The sequence below is a fragment of the Oncorhynchus mykiss genome, chromosome 31, assembly GCF_013265735.2.
Source record: "Oncorhynchus mykiss isolate Arlee chromosome 31, USDA_OmykA_1.1, whole genome shotgun sequence".
Taxonomy (NCBI): Eukaryota; Metazoa; Chordata; class Actinopteri; order Salmoniformes; family Salmonidae; genus Oncorhynchus; species Oncorhynchus mykiss.
In genome coordinates, this window is record NC_050571.1 from 19,124,626 (window position 1) to 19,150,939 (window position 26,314).

General features: G+C 42.0%; 2 protein-coding genes across 7 annotated transcripts in view; one reads left to right on the forward strand and one right to left on the reverse strand.

The window, feature by feature from the left end:
- Window positions 1-13,417: 13,417 nt before the first annotated feature.
- nkx1.2lb (NK1 transcription factor related 2-like,b) lies at window positions 13,418-20,547 on the forward strand. Its single transcript, XM_021583550.2, has 2 exons — window positions 13,418-14,203; window positions 17,170-20,547. The coding sequence occupies exons 1-2, from the start codon at window positions 13,762-13,764 to the stop codon at window positions 17,889-17,891; spliced, it is 1,164 nt and encodes a 387-aa protein (XP_021439225.1). The 5' UTR covers window positions 13,418-13,761; the 3' UTR covers window positions 17,892-20,547.
- A 111-nt stretch (window positions 20,548-20,658) lies between these two features.
- The window catches only part of uvssa (UV-stimulated scaffold protein A), a 30,036-nt gene continuing 24,380 nt past the window's right edge, over window positions 20,659-26,314 (reverse strand). For 5 of the 6 annotated variants that reach the window (XM_036969773.1, XM_021583547.2, XM_021583549.2 and 2 more), the window contains 5 exons: window positions 26,045-26,176; window positions 25,545-25,728; window positions 25,246-25,357; window positions 21,893-22,082; window positions 20,659-21,536 (listed from right to left, as the gene is read on the reverse strand). In XM_036969773.1, coding sequence (XP_036825668.1) covers window positions 21,443-21,536; window positions 21,893-22,082; window positions 25,246-25,357; window positions 25,545-25,728; window positions 26,045-26,176 — 712 coding nt within the window. In that variant the 3' untranslated portion in view covers window positions 20,659-21,442. The remainder of the gene's footprint in view (window positions 21,537-21,892; window positions 22,083-25,245; window positions 25,358-25,544; window positions 25,729-26,044; window positions 26,177-26,314) is intronic. The other variant, XR_002470639.2, reaches the window with a different exon arrangement.

Below are 26,314 nucleotides of genomic sequence, written 5' to 3' on the forward strand. Positions count from 1 at the left end.
TGCCTGGAACATCTTGTATTAATTATCTGTGCTTAAGGACTTGTAATGTTGCTCTTGCCTGATTAAATTTGGCATGAACAAGAGGGCTGATCATTGCATGGGAGATGACAACTCCTCAGCGTCGATGCTTCTGCTCGCATCTGACTAAATAATCATCCACCCTAACCTCCCTGGCTGCATGTCTTAATAGTCATAGACAGTATTGGGTTGTTTTGTGGACTGAATATGACACGTCATCAGATGTACACTATGTAGGTTTTTGCGCACAAAAAGGGGAACAAACCTAAAACAAAGCCTACTTGGTACAGGTTTTCCCTAAGCAATGTATCCCTCATTGACTTTTCCATATACTTTGGGAACCTTTAAGCAGGGCAGGGACGATACCACTATCACCATAGTATTGTTGAAGGGAAACAAAACACGAAGCGGATTTACCTTCTTTAGAAAAAAAGCACAAATGTTGGAAACAAACATCATTATGTTGTCTTCAAGAGTCACATTTATTTATTTTCCCAGCTATAGCACACAATATTTTACATAAAGCAGGTTTTAAAGGATCAAAGAATTAGCTCTACTTCATGTTTTCATAATTTCTGCCATGGAAAAAATATTGCAATACTGGTACAGTCACGGCTGTGTAGCGGTATAGTCTCCCTGTGTAGGGTTATAGTCTCCCTGTGTGGGGTTATAGTCTCACTGTGTAGGGTTATAGTCTCACTGTGTAGGGTTATAGTCTCCCTGTGTAGGGTTATAGTCTCACTGTGTAGGGTTATAGTCTCCCTGTGTAGGGTTATAGTCTCACTGTGTAGGGTTATAGTCTCCCTGTGTAGGGTTATAGTCTCACTGTGTAGGGTTATAGTCTCCCTGTGTAGGGTTATAGTCTCACTGTGTAGGGTTATAGTCTCCCTGTGTAGGGCTATAGTCTCACTGTGTAGGGTTATAGTCTCCCTGTGTAGGGTTATCGTCTCACTGTGTAGGGTTATAGTCTCCCTGTGTAGGGTTATAGTCTCACTGTGTAGAGTTATAGTCTCCCTGTGTAGCGGTATAGTCTCACTGTGTAGGGTTATAGTCTCACTGTGTAGGGTTATAGCCTCACTGTGTAGGGTTATAGTCTCCCTGTGTAGGGTTATAGTCTCACTGTGTAGAGTTATAGCCTCACTGTGTAGGATTATAGTCTCACTGTGTAGGGTTATAGTCTCACTGTGTAGAGTTATAGCCTCGCTATGTAGGGTTATAGTCTCACTGTGTAGGGTTATAGTCTCACTGTGTAGGGTTATAGTCTCCCTGTGTAGGGTTATAGTCTCACTGTGTAGAGTTATATCCTCACTGTGTAGAGTTATAGTCTCACTGTGTAGGGTTATAGTCTCACTGTGTAGAGTTATAGCCTCACTGTGTAGGGTTATAGTCTCACTGTGTAGAGTTATAGTCTCACTGTGTAGGGTTATAGTCTCACTGTGTAGAGTTATAGTCTCACTGTGTAGAGTTATAGTCTCACTGTGTAGAGTTATAGTCTCACTGTGTAGAGTTATAGTCTCACTGTGTAGGGTGCACTGTAATTTTCAGACAGGTATGATGAGAGCAAGGGATACATGATAATCCCCCTTTCCCCCCTCTCTTCAAGAACATGAACTCTCATCAAGTTGAAGTTACATGGACTCATGCCTCGTTGCTGGCCTTGTCTCAGTTGTACTGGTGTGTCTGCTACCCCCAGACTACAGCTGAATAAGCTCTGAATAGTTCATGATTATTGGATATTACTAAAACAACAATCACTGAAAACCATTTCTCTACTTGAATATTCCAGGACTGCCATAATTGCTCCTTTGTATGTGACGCTATACCAAATAAAAATGTATTGATTGATTAGTCGATCTTCATCCGGCGTGAATTTTACCCCCGAGCTCCACACCGTCCGCCTCTTCGCCATTAAAGTGTGTAAGCGGATTTATACCCAGCACTCTATCTGTTAATTAAGCTCATAGGGCCCTGGGTTCCAATGCATTTAAACTACTCTGCCTCTGGCACGTTACCACAATTTAAAGCCTGATCCACAAGTGCAGCGGAAGATACTATATCCCTGTGAGTAAATCCAGCCAATCTAGTCCCAGACGGGTGGAGGTGGAGGGATGGGGGCCCTGGCCACCCTGCACCACAGACAAAATAAACTCTCCCTGTCAGGAGCCAGAGAGAGGTGGGGGGGGGGGTCCCTTTAACCCCACTGTCTGATGGGTAATGTTGATCTGTTGTCCAAACAGATGTATTGCATATTGATTGGGCTGCTGGGCAACATAAAAAAGAACCTCTCTGACCAGACGAGTAAGGTAGAGGATCTGGAGAGCCCCATTTGAGAAGTACTAGAGGGACATTGTTCATGTCCATGTAGGCTCTCAACCTGTCTCCTTTCCCTAATGTGTGTCTAGGGGTGATTCACTGCTTCATGGAAGTGCATATTTAGATTATTTAAGCATTAAGTAAATGCTCTGTATTTTCTAAACTTTGTATTTTGGCTCTTGTTTTTCCATTTGAATCAAGAAAATGATTGAAAGTTATTTTCAGTGGAAGCTATTCAACAGTTAGTTATGCTGTTGTAAACTTCATCAGTAGTAGCTATTCAGCAGTCAGTCCTACTGTTGTACACTTCATCAGTAGTAGCTATTCAGCAGTCAGTCCTACTGTTGTACACTTCATCAGTAGTAGCTATTCAGCAGTCAGTCCTACTGTTGTAAACTTCATCAGTAGTAGCTATTCAGCAGTCAGTCCTACTGTTGTACACTTCATCAGTAGTAGCTATTCAGCAGTCAGTCCTACTGTTGTAAACTTCATCAGTAGTAGCTATTCAGCAGTCAGTCCTACTGTTGTACACTTCATCAGTAGTAGCTATTCAGCAGTCAGTCCTACTGTTGTACACTTCATCAGTAGTAGCTATTCAGCAGTCAGTTCTACTGTTCAAACTGGAAAAGTTAAGCAGTAGGCTTGACAGTATTACTTTTAAGTGTTTGTAGTGGCTACAGTTATTAAGGAGGACTAAACTGTTGCTGAAATAGAGCAAACAGTCTGACTGCTGGTGTGTAACCCCTGCAAATCAGACATGATCTGGCTCCTGGCGGAGTGTCTCACCTCGCGGCAGCCATGGGACGGCCGTAGTAACCCCCAATCAGCCTGCAGGGAACCGTGGAGTCACCCTCTCCTTCACCCAGAACATCACAATACTGACCTACACACTGCAATCCATCACGGCCAATATGTGGAGAGCTCTCCCAGTAACAGGGGTGGTGCACCATAAGCTAGTATTGTCTGTCTAGCTGGGGAGCAAGGATTTAAGAAGATGACTTCAACGTTTAACTTTTCACTGTCTGTCTGTGAGAAAAGCAGTGTTTCTAAAGAATATAGCATCTGTACTGTCTGTTATTCATGATTGGTTTAGTAGTATATTAAATATGAAGCAGTGTTTCAATAGCATATAGCATTATCTACTGTCTGTTAACCATGATTGGTTTAGTAGTATATTAAATGTGAATCAGTGTTTCAATAGCATATAGCATTATCTACTGTCTGTTATCCATGATTGGTTTAGTAGTAAAATATGAAGCAGTGTTTTCTGATGCTCTCTTTGTTCCTCCTGATATCTTAAAGAGGTTTTAGCCCAGTTTATGGAAACATGTTGTGTATTAGGTACATGTGCATTATTTCCCTCATTTTACTGGTCTTACTGGTAACTTCCCTTTATTGTTTACTCTCCCACTTTCTGCCCATACATCTCTCTCCCCCTCCTTTCTCCCCTTACCTCCTCTCCCTCTCTCCTCTCTCTCTCTCCTCTCTAACTGAAGGAGGGAGGTGGTTGTATATTTGTTCCTTCACAGCTCCCCGTCCTTAGATTAGATTTCTCCTTTCTCATTACCAGCCTTAATAGACCCCTCCGATCTCATCCCAGCCTCAGATATTATCTGACCCGTATAATTAATTAATTATAGCCCAAATATTATATATTATTAAAAATAGCATAACTAATAGTGTAATATCTCAAGCTGTCAAGTTTAATAGTCAACATTGTCTTGGTCGGTCTTATCATTGTGAGACACCCGGTCAGAATATTGATTTCTGGTCATTTTAACTGTCATGTGCCATCGCGATGGGGAATTGTCAGGTTTTTACCACTCAGAGCTCATTTGAAATCGTTAAACTGCTGCCGTCCTGTTCACAGTCATGGCTGACCCTCCCCCCCAAGCCTCCTCCCCCCAAGCCCTATCCCTGGAACTACATGTCTCTAGAGAAATTGACCAGAAATCAGACAGTGTTTTGAGTTGCTTTCTTATGCAGTGTTTTTACACGATAAGGGACCCAAAGTCCTATTCAATCAAACCCTGAAACCAGGGCTCCAGGATAAAACAATGTTCATCATGCACTGTTTGCACTTGTGGGCGGAACCTTTCTACTGTAACGTATTGTTCTTGAACCAATCAAAATGGTCACTGTATGTCAAAAGTTTTTAGGCTAGCTGCTAGACGCACCAACCCTGGTGACATATTGTTACTGTTGTGAGGTGGTGCACTAGTACTTTTCCAACATTTCTACTTTTGTATTTTATTTGAACAGAATCCATTGCGTAGGCCAGGTCATCTGATGCAGCACTCCATCCCTCTCCTTCTTGGTCAAATAGCCCTTACACAGCCTGGAGGTGTGATGGGACATTGTCCTTTTGAAAAATAAATGATAGTCCCACTAAGCGCAAATAAGATGGGAGGGCGTATCGCTGCAGAATGCTATTGGAGAACCATCTAATGAGTGAACATGATGTTCATCTGAAACAAAATTGCAAAAAGTTTAAAAACAACATGTATTTCGTTTTACTGGTATTAAGCACACATTTTAAATCAGCAAGGGATTCCTGCATAGCTTTAAAATCTGACTGTAGATTTGACACTGCCAGATCAAAAGTCTGGGCAATTGCATACATAATAATATAATCCGCATATAGATGAAGTTCAACATTTTTAACAGATTGACCAATGGTGTTAATATAATAGTGAAGAGAACAGGTCCCAGAATTGACCCCTGTGGTACACCTTGATGTACTTCAAGAAACTCCATCAATCACAATGGTCTGAATTCTATCACTACGATAATCATGAAACCGTGAACAGGCGTCAGAGCTCAGGCCTATCGAGGGCAACTCATTCAATAAAATAGCATGATCAACAGTATCAAAAGCTTTTGACAGGTCCACAAACAAAGCAGTACATTTCATTTTAGTGTTTAAAGTGGTTGCTGGCCTGAACCCTGATTAATTTGCATTCAAAATACATTCCTCAGATAAAAAAGAGCAAAGTTGTACATTTACCAAGGTTTCAAGAATCTTAGCTAGACAAGGAATCCTTGAAATGGGGTGATAATGATGAAGATCACTACTATCCCCGGCCTTATGGAGTGGCTGCACAAGAGCTGATTTACATACTTTTGGAATATTTCCTGATAACAATGTTAAATAAAACATTTGGATTATTGAGCCAACAATGATAGGCACTGTACACTTAAGCAGACCGGGATCCAATTGGTCAGTGGATCTGTGGATCTCTGTTTTACCTCTGTTATATTTGAGATTCTTCAAATTGTCACCCTTTTCCTTGATGACAGCTTTGCACACTCTTGGCATTCTCTCAACCAGCTTCACCTGGAATGCTTTTCCAAAAGTCTTGAAGGAGTTTCCACATATGCTGAGCAGTTGTTGGCTGCTTTTCCTTCACTCTGCGGTCCGACTCCTCCCAAACCATCTCAATTTGGTTGAGGTCGGGGGATTGTGGAGGCCAGGTCATCTGATGCAAGTACTCCATCCCTCTCCATCTTGGTAAAATAGACTTACACAGCCTGGAGGTGTGATGGGTCATTGTCCTGTTGAAAAACAAATGATAGCCCGACTAATTGCAAAACAGATGGGAGGGCGTATCGCTGCAGAATGCTGTGGCAGCCATGCTGGTTAAGTGCGCTTTGAATTCTAAATAAATCACTGACAGTGTCACCAGCAAAGCACCCCCACACCATCACACCTCCTCCTCCATGCTTTACGGTGGGAAATACACATGCAAAGATCATCCTTTCTCCAACATCACGTCTCACAAAGACACAGGGTTGGAACCAAAAATCTCAAATTTGGACTCCAGACCAAAGGTCAAATTTCCACCGGTCTAATGTCAATTGCTCGTGTCTCTTGGCCCAAGCAAGATTCTTCTTCTTATTGATGTCATTGAACTCTGTGAAACATTTATTTGGGCTGCAATTTCTGAGACAGGTAATTCTAATTAACTTATCCTCTGCAGCAGTGGTAACTCAGGGTCTTCCATTCCTGTGGCGGTCCTCATGATAGCGCTTGAAGGTTTTTGCGACTGCTCTTGAAGAAACTTCTGTATTGACTGACCTTCATGTCTTAAAGTAATGATGGATTGTTGTTTCTCTTTGCTTATTTGAGCTGTTCTTGCCAAAGTATGGACATGGTATTTTACTATATAGGGCTATCTTCTGAATACCCCCCCCCCCTCTTTATTTTTTACTATTGTCTACATTGTAGAATAATAGTGAAGACATCAAAACTGTGAAATAACACATTGAATCATGTAGTAACCAAAAAAGTGTTAAACAAATCTAAATATATTTTATATTTAAGATCCTTCAAAGTAGCCACTCTTTGCCTTGATGACAACTTTGCACACTCTCAACCAGCTTCATGAGGTAGTCACCTGGAATGCAATTAAATTAACAGGTGTGCCTCGTTAAAAGTTCATTTGTGGAATTTCTTTCTTTCCTTCTTAATGTGTTTGAGCCAATCAGTTGTGTTGTGACAAGGTAGGGGTGGTATACAGCAAACAGCCCTATTTGGTAAAAGACCAAGTCCATATTATAGCAAGAACAGCTCAAATAAGCAAAGAGAAATGACAGTCCATCATTACTTTAAGACCTGAAAGTCAGTCAATCCGTTTCTTCAAGTGCAGCCTCAAAAACCATCAAGTGCTCTGATTAAACTGTCTCTCATGAGGACCACCACAGGAAAGGAAGACCCAGAGCTATCTCTGCTGCAGAGGAAAAGTTCATTATAGAGTTAACTGCACCTCAGATTTCAGCCCTAATAAAATAAAGAAAAACCCTTGGATGAGTAGGTGTGTCCAAACTTGACTGGAACTGTATATATACCCACTATAATTATTCTGGCTCCTATGTACCAAAAAACTGTTTCATCTGTAAAAAATGTTTAAGCTTATAATTGTACTAATTATGATTAATTCATATGATCAGATTAATTTAATAATCTAGAGGCAGAGCAGAGCTCATTAACCTTAATTAAGATCATTACTGAGTGAGATTCTTTCCCCCTCCATGGTGATTTAAATCTTTGTCGCAGCGCTATCTCTCTATCATGCCAGTCTCTCTCTATCATGCCAGTCTCTCTCTTGATCATGCCAGTCTCTCTCTCTCTATCATGCCAGTCTCTCTTCATCATGCCAGTCTATCTCTCTATCATGCCAGTCTCTCTCTATCATGCCAGTCTCTCTCTCTATCATGCCAGTCTCTCTCTCTCTATCATGCCAGTCTCTCTTCATCATGCCAGTCTATCTCTCTATCATGCCAGTCTCTCTCTATCATGCCAGTCTCTCTCTATCATGCCAGTCTATCTCTCTATCATGCCAGTCTCTCTATCATGCCAGTCTATCTCTCTATCATGCCAGTCTATCTCTCTATCATGCCAGTCTCTCTCTATCATGCCAGTCTCTCTCTATCATGCCAGTCTCTCACTCTATCATGCCAGTCTCTCTCTCTCTTCCATGCCAGTCTCTCTCTCTATCATGCTACGCTCTCTCGTTAATGCCAGTCTCGCCCTCTTTCATGACAGCCTGTCTCTCTTCCATGCCAGTCTCATCTCTCTTTTGATCATGCCAGTCTCTCACTCTATCATGCCAGTCTCTCTCTCTTCCATGCCAGTCTCTCTCTCTATCTTGCTACGCTCTCTCGTTAATGCCAGTCTCTCCCTCTTTCATGACAGCCTGTCTCTCTTCCATGCCAGTCTCATCTCTCTTTTGATCATGCCAGTCTCTCTCTCCATCATGCCAGTCTCTCTCTCTTTTATGCCAGTCTCGCTCTTTTCCTTGCCAGTCTATCTCTCTATCATGTCAGTCTCTCTCTGTATCATGCCAGTCTCTCTCTATCATGCCAGTCTCGCTATCTCTGATACAGGCTTTCTATCATGCCAGTCTTTCTCTCTATCATGCCAGTCTCTCTCTTTTATGCCAGTCTCGCTCTCTCCATCATGCCAGTCTGTCTCTCTATCATGCCAGCCTCTCTCTCCTCCATGCCAGCCTATCTTTCTTCCATGCCAGTCTCGCTCTCTCCATCATGCCAGTCTCTCTCTCTATCATGCCAGCCTCTCTCTCCTCCATGCCAGCCTCTCTTTCTTCCATGCCAGCCTCTCTCTCCTCCATGCCAGCCTCTCTCTCTATCATGCCAGCCTCTCTCTCCTCCATGCCAGCCTCTCTTTCTTCCATGTCAGCCTCTCTCTCTTCCAAGCCAGTCTCTCTCTCTTCCATGCCAGTCTCTCTCTCTATCATGCCAGTCTCTCTCTCTATCATGCCAGTCTCTCTCCATCATGCCAGTCTCTCTCTCTATCATGCCAGCCTCTCTCTCTTTAATTCCAGCCTCGCTATCTCCGATACAGGCTTTCTATCATGCCAACAGTCTTTCTCTCTATCGTACCAGTCTCTCTCTTTTATGCCAGTCTTGCTCAATCCATCATGCCAGTCTCTCTCTGTATCATGCCAGTCTCTCTCTTTTATGCCAGTCTCGCTCTCTCCATCATGCCAGCCTCTCTCTCTTCCATGCCAGTCTCTCTCTCTATCATGCCAGTCTCTCTCCATCATGCCAGTCTCTCTCTCTTTTATGCCAGTATTTCTCTCTATCATGCCAGTCTTTCTCTCTATCATGCCAGTCTCTCTCTCTATCATGCCAGTCACTCTCTCTATCATGCCAGTCTCTCTCTCTGTCTTGCCAGTCTCTCTCCCTCCATCATGCCAGTCTCTCTCTTTTATGCCTGTCTTGCTCTCTTCCATGCCAGTCTCTCTATCTATCATGCCAGTCTTTCTCTCTACCATGCCAGTCTCTCTCTCCATCATGCCAGTCTCTCTCTTTTATGCCAGTCTTGCTCTCTTCCATACCAGTCTTTCTCTCTATCGTGCCAGTCTCTCTCTCATTCATGCCAGTCTCTCTCTGTATCATGCCAGTCTCTCTCTTTTATGCCAGTCTCACTCTCTCCATCATGCCAGTCTCTCTCTCTATCATGCCAGCCTCTCTCTCCTCCATGCCAGTCTCTCTCTCTTCCATGCCAGTCTCTCTCTCTATCATGCCAGTCTCTCTCCATCATGCCAGTCTCTCTCTCTTTTATGCCAGTATTTCTCTCTATCATGCCAGTCTTTCTATGTATCATGCCAGTCTCTCTCTTTTATGCCAGTCTCACTCTCTCCATCATGCCAGTCTCTCTCTCTATCATGCCAGCCTCTCTCTCCTCCATGCCAGCCTCTCTTTCTTCCATGCCAGTCTCTCCCTCTTCCATGCCAGTCTCTCTCTCTATCATGCCAGTCTCTCTCCATCATGCCAGTCTCTCTCTCTTTTATGCCAGTATTTCTCTCTATCATGCCAGTCTTTCTCTCTATCATGTCAGTCTCTCTCTCTATCATGCCAGTCACTCTCTCTATCATGCCAGTCTCTCTCTCTGTCTTGCCAGTCTCTCTCCCTCCATCATGCCAGTCTCTCTCTTTTATGCCTGTCTTGCTCTCTTCCATGCCAGTCTCTCTCTCTATCATGCCAGTCTCTCTCTCTTTAATTCCAGTCTCGCTATCTCTGATACAGGCTTTCTATCATGCCAGTCTTTCTCTCTACCATGCCAGTCTCTCTCTCCATCATGCCAGTCTCTCTCTCCATCATGCCAGTCTCTCTCTTTTATGCCAGTCTTGCTCTCTTCCATACCAGTCTTTCTCTCTATCGTGCCAGTCTCTCTCTCATTCATGCCAGTCTCTCTCTGTATCATGCCAGTCTCTCTCTTTTATGCCAGTCTCACTCTCTCCATCATGCCAGTCTCTCTCTCTATCATGCCAGCCTCTCTCTCCTCCATGCCAGTCTCTCTCTCTTCCATGCCAGTCTCTCTCTCTATCATGCCAGTCTCTCTCCATCATGCCAGTCTCTCTCTCTTTTATGCCAGTATTTCTCTCTATCATGCCAGTCTTTCTATGTATCATGCCAGTCTCTCTCTTTTATGCCAGTCTCACTCTCTCCATCATGCCAGTCTCTCTCTCTCTATCATGCCAGCCTCTCTCTCCTCCATGCCAGCCTCTCTTTCTTCCATGCCAGTCTCTCTCTCTTCCATGCCAGTCTCTCTCTCTATCATGCCAGTCTCTCTCCATCATGCCAGTCTCTCTCTCTTTTATGCCAGTATTTCTCTCTATCATGCCAGTCTTTCTCTCTATCATGTCAGTCTCTCTCTATCATGCCAGTCACTCTCTCTATCATGCCAGTCTCTCTCTCTGTCTTGCCAGTCTCTCTCCCTCCATCATGCCAGTCTCTCTCTTTTATGCCTGTCTTGCTCTCTTCCATGCCAGTCTCTCTATCTATCATGCCAGTCTTTCTCTCTACCATGCCAGTCTCTCTCTCTACCATGCCAGTCTCTCTCTGTATCATGGAGTAAAGTATATCTCTCTTTAATGCCAGTCTTGCTCTCTTCCATACCAGTCTTTCTCTCTATCGTGCCAGTCTCTCTCTCATTCATGCCAGTCTCTCTCTCTTTTATGCCAGTCTCTCTGTCTTACATGCCAGTCTCTCTATATATCATGCCAACTCCCACGGGGAGCCATGCCAGTCTTTTTCTGTTCCATGCCAACTCCCACAGGGAGCCATGCCAGTCTCTCACACTGGTTATAAACCTGATATAAGTTTGGTGAATATAACTACAAAGCAGGTGATGCCATCACAAAAACTAATTTGGTTTAAAAAAAACTTTCTTACCTCAAAATCAGACTGTTATCAATAAATTCTGCAGTCTATCACACGGTCTTGCTTCATCATGAAGGTTGAGGAATAAACTGAGCATGTGCAGAGTGAGTCACATAATTCTAGCTTGTTCCTGATTGGAGATATTGAGAGTGTTACAACTATCCCATGTTACAACCAGCCCCAGTCTCCCCTAATTTTATAATCAAATGTAAATGGATGTTTCTTACACAAAAATCAGATCCTGACCTGGACCTGAACATTTTGCCAGGGACTTCCATAGATGGAAGAGCCCAGCCAGAGCCTGGTGCGTTGCGTGACCCTATTATTAATTCAGCTGTTATTGTAACATTGCAGCGGTTGGGGGTGTCTGTAGAAGGGTCAGACTGTTTTTTCATGTTGACAGATTACTAATTTTGCTGTTGAAGAAAGAGTCTGTTTTCGTGAGATTGAATTTGGTTGATTAACGCGCGGATAATTGACAGGTAACTGTCTGTAATTCACGGGACGTCATGGCCCTTCCATCTTCGAAAGTTCCGTGGCTGAACCGAGTAGGCTATATAAACTCGCGGGGTGTTGCAAAAGAGAGCTCTTGAAAGACACTATTTACATGCAAATTATCGAGCGTTATACGTCTAAATTTGGAGAATGGACACTGAGGCAACGTGGAAATTGTAATTATGGCACTACCTCCCCTCAATCTGTTTGACGGGACAACAGGACCCGCGGAAGCTGCAATATAATTAATTGTGTAGGTTCAAAAGGTTGGACCACAGGGAAACATTAATGCGTGTCACAGGCCTACATGGGACTATGAAAATAGCCTATGTTTTCTGTTATAGGATCAAATAAACGACAAAATATTAAAGTAAAAACAAATGTTTTATAAATTGTTAGATATCAGTGGTGGCTGGCGTGCCACTGATGGAGATAATCTGGGTTAACTCGAGGTGACAGCATTGCGGGCAGCAGTTAAGATGAAACTGTGAATAAGCGCTGTCAAATAGGCCTATATGATGATGATGATTCTGCTTAATCATTATTAAGCTATCGTTTGTTATTCTGTTATCATCAACCTCATTATTAGAAAATCTGTTCAAAGAGATATCAGGGAGAAACGTTTTTTTTTGTATACTACGTGTATAGGTTAAACAGGCCTATCATCAGACTTAAAAAAATACAATAACTGTAAGATATCACTTGTCCTATATTTATGCAATAAAGTCATATACGGCAACTGTGAGCATATTTTGCCATATAAACTTCGAAAACATAAAGACACGTCAAAGAAAGACTATTCAAACCACTGTTAGGACAGCATAGATCAGATGAAAGAATATCTAACAGCTGTTCAATTACAGCTTGGCCGCAATACCCTGCACTGGAGTCTGCAGCAGCAGCCAGTCTCCTATAGCACCAGAGTGGAGGGCAGGGCTGGGTCCCAGCCAACTCCCCTGGGCTTGCCCTTTTGATAGGATAATCATGTTCATCCCTACCAAAATTACAGCTGATTGTTTTACCCATTATTTTCCCCAACTTTTAATTTCTACTTTCCAAAGGATCATTGCCCGCGGTAATTGCAAAGAAACTGACCTTGTATGTGTCATCAGCCCCCAGACGAAGGAAATCCAATTTTGTTATGCTTGGCACACTTCTTTTTCTTTTTTCTCTTTACGATAAAGTCTGTCATAATATAGGCTACTGTTAAGGGAGTGCATAAAAGAAAAGTAAATGGAATATTAAGTTCAAGATTAGAATAAACACGTAGTGTTTTAAATCAAAATCCAATTCTTTGGTCTAGGCCCATTATTGTTCTGGCATAATAATGACATCTCAGATTAGAAATCAATATTTCACTGAAAGGGCTATTACTGAGTTTATTCAATGCATAATTGAGTTTTGGAAAGTGCCCTTTAATTTGCATTAAAGATAACGAATCTTTCTCATCTGAACTTTCTCATCTAACAATAATCCCCTAATAACAATAAGCCTAATAATAATAATAATAATAGCCTCCCCTAGACGTAGATTTTTTTTACCGATTTGACATTGTAAACCTTGCATTGGATCCCTCAATACTGAGGAAAAGTTAGATCATGGCATTATGATCTTGGAAATATTTATTAAAACAATAATTCTCACAACCTCAAAGTGGCCCATATAAGCGAGGGAGGAAATAAAAATAAGCCTATTTAGAGAGCCTTTCCATGCAGTTCAGGAGTTCAGATGAAATTGAGTATATCAGGAACCATATCATCCCTCACTCTCAGTGCGCCACTGTTACCCCTCACGCGCGCAGACGGAGATAATAGGCTATTAGAGCCATGGGATTCATTTGTAGCCAATTACAACCCACAGTTGAATATGAATGCATAAATAAGGCGTAGCTTGTGTCTAAGTTTTGGCTACGACTGAACGAGGGTGGGAGGTGGCGCGAGAGCGAGGTGTGCGTGCATGACATAAACGTTGGAGGGTCCTGAGGGGATGGTTCAAACCCCAAAAAGTAGTTGAGCAAGGGAGACCAACATCCAACACTGAACCACCACCTCCTGGCTGTCAGCCGTGAGTAACAAAGACCAGAGTAGTGCAGCTGTAAGAGGGGGTTTGGCAACGCAAGCTGTGCAGGAATATTGCACTAGACATTATAGCCTACTTTTCTCAAATTGCATGCGCTAGTATGTCTTCTTCGGTTGTAAGAGAATCTTAATTTGATTGTCTTGGTGCTAAAGCTCTGATAAGGAAGTCATGAACAGGGAAAAGGTTCAGGTGGGAGACGTCTCAGTTGCTGCTCCGCCGGCGTCCGGTGTGACTGCCCAAACAGCTGTGATCGTCGTGGCCGCTCCGGAAAGCATGGACAATCACGGCGAGAAGCGGCTCTCTGCCAACGCACTGTCGGTGTTTTCCTGCCCGGGGGGTAGAGACATACTGCAAGCGGACAGTCGAAACAACTCTCCACGTCAAGAGCCGGCTCCGGTAGCAATGCCAATGCTTCACCGGACCACTTCATTTTCGGTTTTGGACATTTTGGACCCAAATAAATTTACGAGCAAAAAGCCAAATCCTAACCGGACAGGCAGCGAATTCGCCTTCGGGACAGAGAACCGTGGAGGTGATGACTCGAATCATGATGTAGAGCAGAAGTCTTATGCAGATGACTATGACACATGTCAAAAATCTACAGGACTAAGTAAGTTTATTTTTGTAGCTTTAGTTTTTTGTATATTTGTATTGTATTTTCTAACAGTGTTGTTGTTATGCTGTAGGCCTATGCATATCTCTGAAAAATCCGATTTGAAATAGACATATTATGTAGCCTACATTTGCCTCTTGTTGGCTACACAGATGTCTTAGAAAGTTGCTCAATTGGCCTACTGACACATGTGACATTCTTGTAAAACCACGTCAAGCCTATTTGTGTCGATCGTAACGAGACAGAGAACTTGATGAGTGTTTGCTTTAAAGGCTAGCCCAGGGTTTCCCGAACTCTGTCCCCGGGACCCCAAGGAGTAAAGTGTTTTTTTTTTTTGCTCTAGCACTACACAGCTGATTCAAATAATAAACTAATCATCAAGCCTTGATGATCGAATCAGCTGTGTAATGTAAGGGCAAAAAACCAAAACCTGCACCCCTTGGGGTCCCGAGGACAGAGTTTGGGAAACACTGGGTTAGCCTATGTATTTGAAGCTAGAGGGACCTGCAAGTTGTTTCAGATCCAGGAGTTCCTTAGTTTGTATTTTTCACATCTAACTTTGTATTCTATATTCTGGAACGCTTTTTCTCAGAAATAAACATGATCATATCTGAGGTAAAGGTTATATGTAATGGATATGTAATATTCCATCCATGCACCTAGTCCCTTAGGCTACCCAGGATAAAAAAGGTTTGTAATAACTAAAGAAAAAACAATTAAAACCCTTCGATTACGTTTAATTTAAGGTGCTTTGCGAGGTTAAAGATGCAGCAGGATAATGGCGAAAATCGCCCCAGAGTGGCATGCAGAACGAGGCTAGGTCGATATCCTATTATCGAATTGAGTATATCTCTTTCAGGCAGCTTGCCTGACTCCTTCAACAACTAAATTATAGGGTCAAAATTCGGATAATTACACGATTAAAACCTATTATACTTATTAGGGTAGATATTGATCCCAGAAAGAAGACACACGATTAAGATTGTCTCTGCTGCTATAAGATAAACACATCACCCCCACTGTCATTTTTCAACTAAAAAAAGGGAACAATTATTTCATTAATTAGATAGGTCTACATTGATCTCCGTAACCACATTAATGGCTATGCATTTAAATATAACCTAACCTAGTCAGAGGAGAGGACACTGCGGTTATCATGTTGTCCGGGTGATTTGTTATGTACTAACTACCTGGTTAAAAAAACAGACATACTTAGCAAACCAACTGACAAAAAAAACATTGTTCTTAATATTATATAAAAATAATTGAACATGAAGACATGATGTGGATTAGTGAGATATTGTTTATGTTGCCAATATAAACATTAAAACCCTTTCCAACAGGGACATGGGCTATAGCTTAAACGTAAAAGCCAACCGTAGACGATCACACAAACAGGCTTGAGCAAATATACAAAATTGTGTCAACAAACAATGCTGAAGATGCGCAGACCTTGATGGGAAAATGTGAGTTTTGATTAAATAATTCAAAAGTAAGTAGGCTGATGCAAATATTCGTTTTATTTTATGTTGGTATTGCACTGTTTTGTCATAAGATGGTGCTTGTGCGTAAAAGTGGCCTGCATTTGAATGTTGTGGGCTACTCCTGAAAATAATTGACTTTGTTTATTTAACTTGTATCTCTTAAAATCAAACAAACCTTGAAGGTTTGACAAACAATATCCTTATTGAACAATTTAGGCCTAATGTAAATGGCTCGATAGATTAAATACCATGCATCCTCGAGGTCTAAACGATCATTTATCATTCAGGCCATACTTGTAGACTCTATGGCTGCGCTGTCATTGGTATGTAGGCTATATTTTCCTACATTCAATCACAATCGTTCTATCCAGATGTCTATTTTTTAGACCCCAAAGCATATATATTTGCAGGCTTTATTGTGCTGTAGGAAGTAAGGCCAAAATATCTGAAATTGTTCCTACATGTCATCATGATCCTAAAAAGCTATTTGTCGAATTAATTCTGCTGATCTGTGCATTTCAATATTTGTATTTGTAAAGGCCTATATATTGTAACAATTGTTTGTTGACTAATGTTTTGAATACCACTATGCAAACCGCCCTCACACAGGCGTGGAGCAATTATAGGCTAATTATCCCCTAGGCACTTGCATAAAAACAATGGCTTTGGCACGTCTCTTGATGCTATGATCAAGGCATAACTGCACGCAATAGCCTGAGGTGACGTATTGTGTCCCAACAAAAAAAGTGTAATTCCACCTTTTACCAATGTTCTTGAACTTGGGATTTCATTGGAAGTCATTGTCTCATGTTTTTACCCAATAAATTACTGGGAGTATATATATATATGAGTGTGCGACTCTCTATATTTGTATAGCTTACATATGGCAGAGCACCCAGCTATTAAAGCGAGATAGCGCACCTGTTACCCACTCCACAATAACATAAATGGATTTTGAATATCTATTTAATGTTAGAATATTTAGCATATAATGGCCTACTAAATTATGACGTATTTTCCAAAATAATTAAGCTTCCTCAAGTATTTTTCTTAAAGGTGTCTGAAAGTAGACCATATCAAACGCAGTTTTCACGATTTCATTGTTAGCCTAACATAAAATTGTTAACATGAATTACGTGTGTCCTTTTCCATTTTACCCAGCATATTATTTAGGTTGACTGTAATAAATACTTACACTATTGACACGGTATTAGGCTCGGCTACATAAATACACAACATGGACATAAAAACAACATTACACCTCCATCAATCACTTTGTAGGATGGTGAAAGGATAAAGGTTATCCATTAGCTGGCATTGTTTTTCATCACTTCATATTTTCTTGAGCAAATCCTATGTTAATTAGGCTGGTCAATATAGTCTCTGTCAAGTTTTGAATATTGTCAGTCTAATTAACTTGGACTTAATGTGATTCTTATTTTGAAATGACTCAATGGCATGTGTCTTTTTTCTTTCTAGAGGAGGGGTTCATGTGTGCCTACAGATCCGAAGAATGCGAGAATGATTTCAAAAGAGGCTCCCACTCTGACAGCGAGATGCAGGATGACGTGTGTAGTGAGGAGAGCAGCAGCGCACTAACTGGAAACGCGGAGGGGGAACTGGGACACCATGATGACGACGACCAGGCGAGCAAGAGCCCAAGAAGTCCTGGTGGACAGCAAACTCAACAGTCAGGGTCGAATGGACAAAGTAATCAAGGAAAGCCGAAGAGAAAGCGCTCTGGCTCCGATTCAAAGTCGGGTAAGCCCCGAAGGGCCCGGACAGCATTCACTTACGAACAACTTGTTGCACTGGAGAACAAATTCAAGTCCACCCGATACCTCTCTGTGTGTGAGAGGCTCAATTTGGCACTGTCACTCAGTTTGACTGAAACTCAAGTCAAAATCTGGTTCCAGAACCGACGGACCAAGTGGAAGAAACAAAACCCTGGCGCAGATACCAGCGCCCCGACGGGCGGTGGCCAGAACGGCCAGAGCAATGGACTAGGGAGCCTGAGTCCACTCAGCTCGTCTCCTCCCATGAGCCATCTGTCAATGCACACAGGCTACCCAGGTCACGGACCAGGCGGGCTAGTCTGCACCACCCAATTACCCTTTCTGCCAAGTCATGCGGTACTGTCACCTTTCATGTTAGGATCTCAGACTTACGGAGCGCCTGCGTTTTACACTTCTCACCTGTAAAGATATGGAGATACGTATAGAGTTTTGCGCCCAAACATCATGTTTTCGCAGGCGTCTAAAATTCACCGATATTATCAAAATAATTGACTCCAATGAGATATGAATTTAATAACCATATTAAACGTATGGTTTTAGAGAACTAAAGACATGCCCTTAACTAAAGACTTCTTAAATGCACTTGATGCTGTAGATGGGAAGAACTCTGAACATTTCATGTTGTTGTTTCGTCAAGGACAAGTGCTCGAAGAAAATCAACCTTTACCAAGGAAAGAAGATTTTGATGTATTTGACTTTTGATTTCATTTTGATAGTATGTGAATACTCGGGGTCAAAATGTACATACAGATGTTGACAAATATATGTCTAGCTTTTAATTTCGAATGCAGTTCATACATATTAGAGTTGAAAAAAATAGGCCTACATGATGTATATAAATATCGTTCATTTACATCTGGAATGGCTTGACATATTGTAATTACTGTGTAACTAAACTGTGAAAGTTTAATATGATTATTTTCATAAGTTTTCCCTATTCATTTATTATATAGGCCTATAGTTAATCTACCTGAGAATATTTGGCTCCAATGAATGCTCATTTCATCTGGACTCGTCTTTTATAGTATAAGACAAAGTAAAATAAAACAATAGGCTATCATTTACTAACGAATAAGCTACTTTAATACGAATATTAAATAGATTAAATCTTTCTTAGTCGATTTTTTTCTCTCTCCCCTTTCCACCAAATTAAAGGACATTTTGGAACTGAAGACAGTATCTTTTCACCTTTTTTAAATTAAATGGTTAATTCCACTTATATTTTTTGGGGACAACCGATGTTATTAGGACCTTAGTTGCATTTTCGTCGGGGAAAAAAACTCAAACTTTATCTATAACACTCTTGCGCGGAAAAAATATGAGTTTTTGAAAAATACATAGCCCATAGGCCTATTGATAAATCAGCCATGGCTAATATCTGTAGCATAACTTTTATTCATTGAATTAAATTACCTATAAATTGTGGGTTATTGGCTATTGTACCCGTTGCATATGCCTATGGTGTTTAGGTCTACAATTTTATTCAGCATGTCTCTACTTCGATTTATTGATTTATTTATAAGAAATTTGACAACGGCTCCCTGACTCAATTATTGATGAGGAAAAACAATCACTGGTAATTTAAACGCAAACTTGTTTCACAACATTATAGGCTAGACTGTCTTCTCGGACATACGCTTTCTAAGAAGGGTTTTGACTTTAAAACATTGTGTAAGAACATCATGCCGAATTCCCGATAACCTAATGTGCTTGCGCGTAAAACACAATTTAGGCTATGGAATATTTGAACGAATTAATTATTAGATGCCTAACAAAATACAATGTATTTCAGCAACTTTTTCAAATGTTTTTGCCGTCTGGGATAAGGAGGTGCATTTGAATAGGCCTAGGGCTACTTTAAAAGTGCAAAAACTATCCAGTCAATCAAATTGTATTTGTCACATCCGCCGAATACAACAGGTGCAGTAGACCTTACGGTGAACTGCTTACTTACAAGCCCTTGTTTTGAAATGCATGACTCAAGCAGACACTCGCTCCGTCATAAAAAAATATGACATTCCAGCCGCAATGGCGCAACTTTTGCGCTATGGATGCAAGTTAGGTCTATTCTACAATTTTTGAAAGTATAGTTTTGTCGAATTTGTGAGGACGAAAGTGACATGGATACAGCATTTATTTATATTATTTTAGACTGGATGACTACTTCGCTTCAAATAGGAATAGTCTGTCCTCTGTCCTTAACCAGCTCTCCAAAATGGTGATGAAATGGCACGTCAGCCATGATGGAACGCGATCCTGGAATCGTTCTAGAATTTCACATGCAGGTATGGCCAAACGCAAAAGCATGAAACGACTTAGCCTAATATAGCCTTTGTAGAAAGTCTAAACAAATGTACAGATTGCGGAATTATTTAGTGCATGGGGTGCATTGAAATTGGGACGCACATACCCGACCGTTGCAGAAAGTAGCATAGCCAAATGAAGGCTATTTCTTGATATCTGCCAGCTGTTTTCATTAAGTCCGAGTCTTGAAGCATTATGTTGGACAAAATGTCATTTTTAAAAGGTTAATTATGTAAATATTATATTCGACATGTTTTGCAGTCAAATAATTTGTATTTCCCATTGCAGTGGACAGCGCACTGCGCGACATTTGTGCAGAAAAAAATAATCTTACTTTCGTTTGAATTGTTTCATAGGCAAGTGTAATTATCATCTAAATAATATTAACGAGAGGATAGATATCAGTTATTTAATTTAATAATATGACAATTAGCATTGATATATTAGCGAACGTAGACATACGCTAAACAAAACATCTAAAAGAGTAAAACAATATCTATGAATTTGTAGGTTATTATTATGATTTTTTTACCAGGAAATTCTTGTTTTTAAATGCATGACTCAAGCAGACACTTGCTCGGTCATTAAAAATATGACATTCCAAACGCATGTTGAATCCCTGGGCAACTTTCCAGTGATGTGAGCTAGAAGGTGATTCTTATTTTTAAACATTTTTATAAAGTAGATTTTCAGATGTTATGTAAACAATAATGCAAGCAAATTTGGCGGACATGCCCAAATAGAAACAAAGGCGCAAATTGGGGCTCATCAAATAATATTTGAGCAGCTGGCACAGTGGACTGAATGAGGTAAACTTTTATCCCAGGAATGTTAAATACATTTCAGTATTAAAGAACGACAGCTTATGTGCAAACAATTAGTTTAATGTGCTCCCAATGACTAGTAGACAGTACTGTTTCAATGCCTCCAAACCAGACCTGCCCAAACCAAAACAGCCAACAACCGGGCCTGAAGATATCCCTCCTTGCAATCAACATGTACTAATCCAACACAAGCACATTCACTATCATCATACTACTACACAACAGAGAAAACATATATAAAAAAAAAAGGGAAGATATTTTTGTCAGGTGAATATTAAATTATTCATATTGATTCACAGGCTGTCTTTCTCTAACAGTCCAGAGAGGTCTGATGCAGGGCAGTTATTGGCAACCTATAGACGTTTCTATAAGCCCTTACAGTGCTTTCAAACTCAGACACAGAACTGTATGGGAGTCAAGAGCAACACTTGTTAAAAGCTGCCTGTCACAACAGTTAGGTTACCACTTCCACATAATAGCATTGATACATTAAGCATTCAATGGTTGTGATAATTGTAAAAAGAGTTCTGCCATTGAAAATCCCAAGGGGGGACTACATTAAGTGTAAATAGCTAACTGGTGACAAAGATTGGCACTACATTTTCCCTTATGTTACACATAAATCAATAAATAACATTACTTGACAAATTATTTCCTAAAAACATTTTTTTTTTTTTTTTTACATAATAGAAAGCATAAATGTGACGCAATTCAACATGTTGTTACATGGACATGAGATGTGAATGTAGTAGAAGTCTCCATTTAGAAGTCATTTCTACCAGTACAGTACTTGAGGATTATAAATCCACTGGCCTCCTCAACTTCCTGTTAATTCAGTGCATAATTAAATTGGTTTGCAAACTTTGCGTGTTTCAATTTGTCCATTTTATTCATGACGTCTGTCACTCGCCTCATGGAGCTCCTGAAAAATAAAGTAGGAAAGGTTTAGAATTACCGGTGTTTAAAAATGGTTACATCCTATCACGAACACCAGTTATCCTACAGTAAGTGTTAAGGTGAGGTTTGAATAATCATTAATCCTCTCAAATACACATTGGGAATTTGAAACTATACAGTACACGGACAAGTAAATAGTTACACATTGGACGTTTAAGCCAAGTGCAACAAGGTTACAGTATATATACACAGTATATATATTTAAATAATACATCTATTAAACACCCAACGTCTAGTGAGTGCAAGGTCATGTATCCATTGTGTTGGGGTAATATTCCTTTAAGTTAAACACAAGAGACAGCCACTTGTTGCAGTACTTACGGGTTGAAAACCTTCTTCTCTAGTCTGGAGCGTGAAGTGTTAACACCCTTCTTCAGATCACTGAGGTTGGGGAACTTCTTCTTCTTGCCCTTCCCCTTGCCTTTCTTGCCCTTCCCAAAGGTTTTGGAGGACCCCAGGTCCTCCCCAGTGGCAAGCTCTATGTCCCTCATCAGCTCAGGGTCCCGCCAGTCTAAACAATCAAATAAACTTAGATTACCAGACCTAAATATGGCGTGTAGTCTGTAGACATCCAATCACACACGGTAGACACTCAGATTCAGAGGGGTTGGATTAAATGCAGAAGACACATTTCAGTTGAATACATTCAGTTGTACAACTGACTAGGTATCCCCCTTTCCCCAATCACACACGGTAGACACTCCGACCTAAACATGGTGTGTATCTGCAGAGATCCAATCACACACGGTAGACACTCCGACCTAAACATGGTGTGTATCAGCAGACATCCAATCACACACGGTAGACCTAAACATGAACATCCATTTACTCCGAACACTTGGATGGACCAGAAGACGAGCATGTCCAAACATTCAAATACAGGACAAATTGAAAAGACAACCAAACACTGGATTATGGTTTTAAATAAAGGACAAAGTTAAAATGACTCTTACAGACAACACAGTGTTGAAGACCTGATGAGGCTGTAAGAGACCGAGTCAGAGACATACAGTGTGTGTTCCAAGGTCCTACAGGAGGATGTTGATGGTATGGAGGATTAATCATGGCTGTGATGGCCCGCTCCAAAGCTACGCCTGACCTTGATGGAATAGGTTAACTGCACCATCAACTCAGCCTCATAACGACAACAAACGAGAAAATAATTGAAAAAATGTTTGGTATTTTGGGTCCAGCGTTAGGGCTCTCCTCAATCACCCCTGAGAGCGACATGTGAGAGCCTGTAAAAAAGGGGCACCAATTTTAGTTACAAATTAATTTGGAGTGGGGGGTGTTCGTCTCCCCTGGGGTGGCAGGCAGGGTCGGGTGGGGATGGTGAAAGCCCCCTATTACATGAGCCCTGTGATCCCTCTGTGGTTAAGTCCTGCCTTTTGTGTGCTTTCATTCCTATCCCCAGGATGAGAGAAGGAGAGAGAGAGCCCTTATTAAGTTAAGCTGTCTGAAGCCCCTGCAGCAGGGGCCTTTTCTCTGTCAACAGCCTCGCGTCCACTCCAGCTGTGTCCGTCCACCCACCACAGACACTCCATACACACACCACACAGGCAGCTGGGAGCTTGGACTGACACTCCACACAGACAGAGCCTCGGAAGCCTGGACTGACACTCCACACAGACAGAGCCTCGGAAGCCTGGACTGACACGCCACACAGAGAGAGCCTCGGAAGCCTGGACTGACACTCCACACAGACAACTGGGAGCCTGGACTGACACTCCACACAGACAACTGGGAGCCTGGACTGACACTCCACACAGACAGCTGGGAGCCTGGACTGACACTCCACACAGACAGAGCCTCGGGAGCCTGGACTGACACTCCACACAGACAAAGCCTCGGAAGCCTGGACTGACACTCCACACCGACAGAGCCTCGGGAGCCTGGACTGACACTCCACACAGACAGAGCCTCGGGAGCCTGGACTGACACTCCACACAGACAGCTGGGAGCCTGGACTGACACTCCACACAGACAGAGCCTCGGGAGCAGTCCTGGCCTGTGCCTACGGACTCTGCTGTTATCCAAAAATAAACATACACTTGTTGAGACTGTGATTTTTGAACAATTTCTCTGATGTAAATGTAATTTCAGGGGAATAACCTAGGGGTTTTGGAGTGTGGAAAATAGCTGCTATAATAACTGTATTGAAATAACTCCTCAATACAAGCCTGGAGTATCATTAATCAAATATTCTGTCTAACTTTATTACTAAATTCAGTTTTAGCCATCTTGAGCCAAATAGCAAATTAACTAATTGTCATGAATATAATTGGGAACTCTAATTAAAACCTACTTATACCTTAATGTGCCAAAGACTGATCATGAACCGTAACTGTTTCTCTCAGACATTGAAGACATGCAATTTTAACAGCGTTAACTTGATCATCTATCACAGCCTGACCAAACCTATTTTGAGAGTATGGAATGGTTTGACAATGGAGTTAATATTTAGGATAGAATTGGCATCGAAAGATAAAAGTGCTGCAATGTCTACAAGCCAGGGTCTACCTCTCTTTCTGCCTGACAACAGTCAGAGACCCTGACATCGGTTAGTTCATACAGAATCCAAAATACAACCTATGAGTGTGTGGGGCCACACTAAGAAACTATTTGAGGGCGTTAAGAGTAAAAATCAATAGTGCCCTATGAGAGTGAGTGGAGTGACCAGGCAGGCAGAGAGGATTGATGGATCTCTGCAGGTCCTTATAGGGCTGGTGTGGGTGGCCTGGCGGGTGGCCTGGTGGGCCGGCATGCTGCTGTGCTGAGACACTGTGGCCATAGAGCCAGAGACACACTGTGTGGCAGCGTCTGGATGAGTCTACAGCACTGATGGAGTGGGGGATCAATAGTGTAGTTAGTTACAAAAGATGCTATTTCACAAGCCAGTGGCCAGCGGCCGCCCGAGTCAGCTGGCCCCGATACCTGTTTGTTAACAAGTGACTGCAGGCAGAGAAAGCACATCCGACGCCCCGCTGGCAGCAGCCAACACACCCTTAATTGGCTTTTAGTGCGGCCTCCAGGATAGAGAAAGAGAGAGCCCAGAGACAGAAACAGCAGTCCATTATCAGGGGTATTGATGATGACTGTGATTCCATCAGTTCATCTTTTCCTGAACTAAAAAGGCCCTCATCCCCGTGCTGTGGAAGAACCCCTGGCTCCCTGACTCTGGTGCCGTCTTGCTCCTGCCCTTTGTGTGATGGGATGGGAGTGATAAACAGTTCTGAGGGAGGCTGGGAGTGATGGATAGTTCTGAGGGAGACTGGGACTGATGGACATTTCTGAAGGAGGCTGGGACTGATGGACAGTTTTGAGGGAGCCTGGGAGTGATGGACAGTTTTGAGGGAGCCTGGGAGTGATGGACAGTTTTGAGGGAGCCTGGGACTGGGAGTGATGGAGAGTTCTGGGGGAGGAGTCAGAAGCAGGAAGTGTTTCCATTATCTCTCCTTCTTTACCACAGACTAGACCAGAGAGAGCTGCCACTGCACAGGGCAGATATTGGTAAGACCTTTATGAAAGGGAACCTATCAACGCCATCAGATTTCCTTTAGAATATTACTTCCATTACTGTGTCTGCTGTGAGCTAGATAATTATACAAAGGTTTTTTTCAGTTTTACTTTTTTGGAATTGAAGTGTCTAATAGGAGCCCTCTTATGTCCCTCACCAGGCTGGTCCTCTCTACGTTTCCATTCCTCTTTCTCCAGCCGCACAGCGTCCTCAGGGTTGGTGGGTTTTCCCAGCTCGTCTCGTGGGATGATCGGCCCATGGAAAGGACACTATGGGAATCAGACATTCCTGGCCTCATCAACAACGATCCTCTCTCTACATGTCACTTTCACTCTAATTCTGCCTAACTGCAAAGCCTCACTTACTGGTATCTAAACTTATTACCAGTAGAATATATACAAAAATAGAAATTACAATGACAGTTGTAATACTTTCACCAAAAACTTAAACGCTCACCTTGACTCGGTCCTGGCGTTCACAGAGGCCTCCGTTGGGCATGGGGGTTTTGCACCTGTGCTTGACGGGCTGGAAGCGGCCAGCGAACGTGATGTACCTGGACTTCATCTGGGCAGCCAGCTCCTTATTCTCCACCTCTTCCTCTACCTCGTTGGGAACCCAGAACTGGTGCTGGGAGCTATTCCTGGACACCAGGATAGAGGGAGGGGTGTGAAGAACTGTCCATGCTCTTTACTAATATCAATCTGTAGCAATGGTATAGCTATTAGCTGAGAATTTAATCAGAAGTATTATGGGAGAGTCTCTTTTCAGAACTCATAACACTGTTTATCTCTAATAACAGCTTTACAGTGACTCTGAACATACAATAGTGCTCTCTAGTGGCCATATCAAAACCAATGAAAACTTAGTGAAAAGTTCAGCTCTGTGCAGTAGTTAAATTTCAATGTATACTCAATAAAACATGCTAGTCATGGAGGAAGTTGGGAGGCTGTATGTACTTGATGATTTTGCCTGCAGTGGGTTGCTCCTCTCCCCAGTAGTAGAGGTCCAAACCGAAGGGGATGACTGGAGCTTTGTCCCTGTCCTCACTAGCCTGGTATGTGGGGTCCACATGACCTCCTGCTGCAGAGCTAGAGAGAGATGGAAAACAGTAGTCACAAGTCGTTGAGGCTGTGGTTCTTCTCTTTGGTCGAGACAGACATATTTCCAAAGTAGCCATCCCAAATCCCAATTCAGGTGGAATAAACATCCAGAGCTATGAAGTGAAG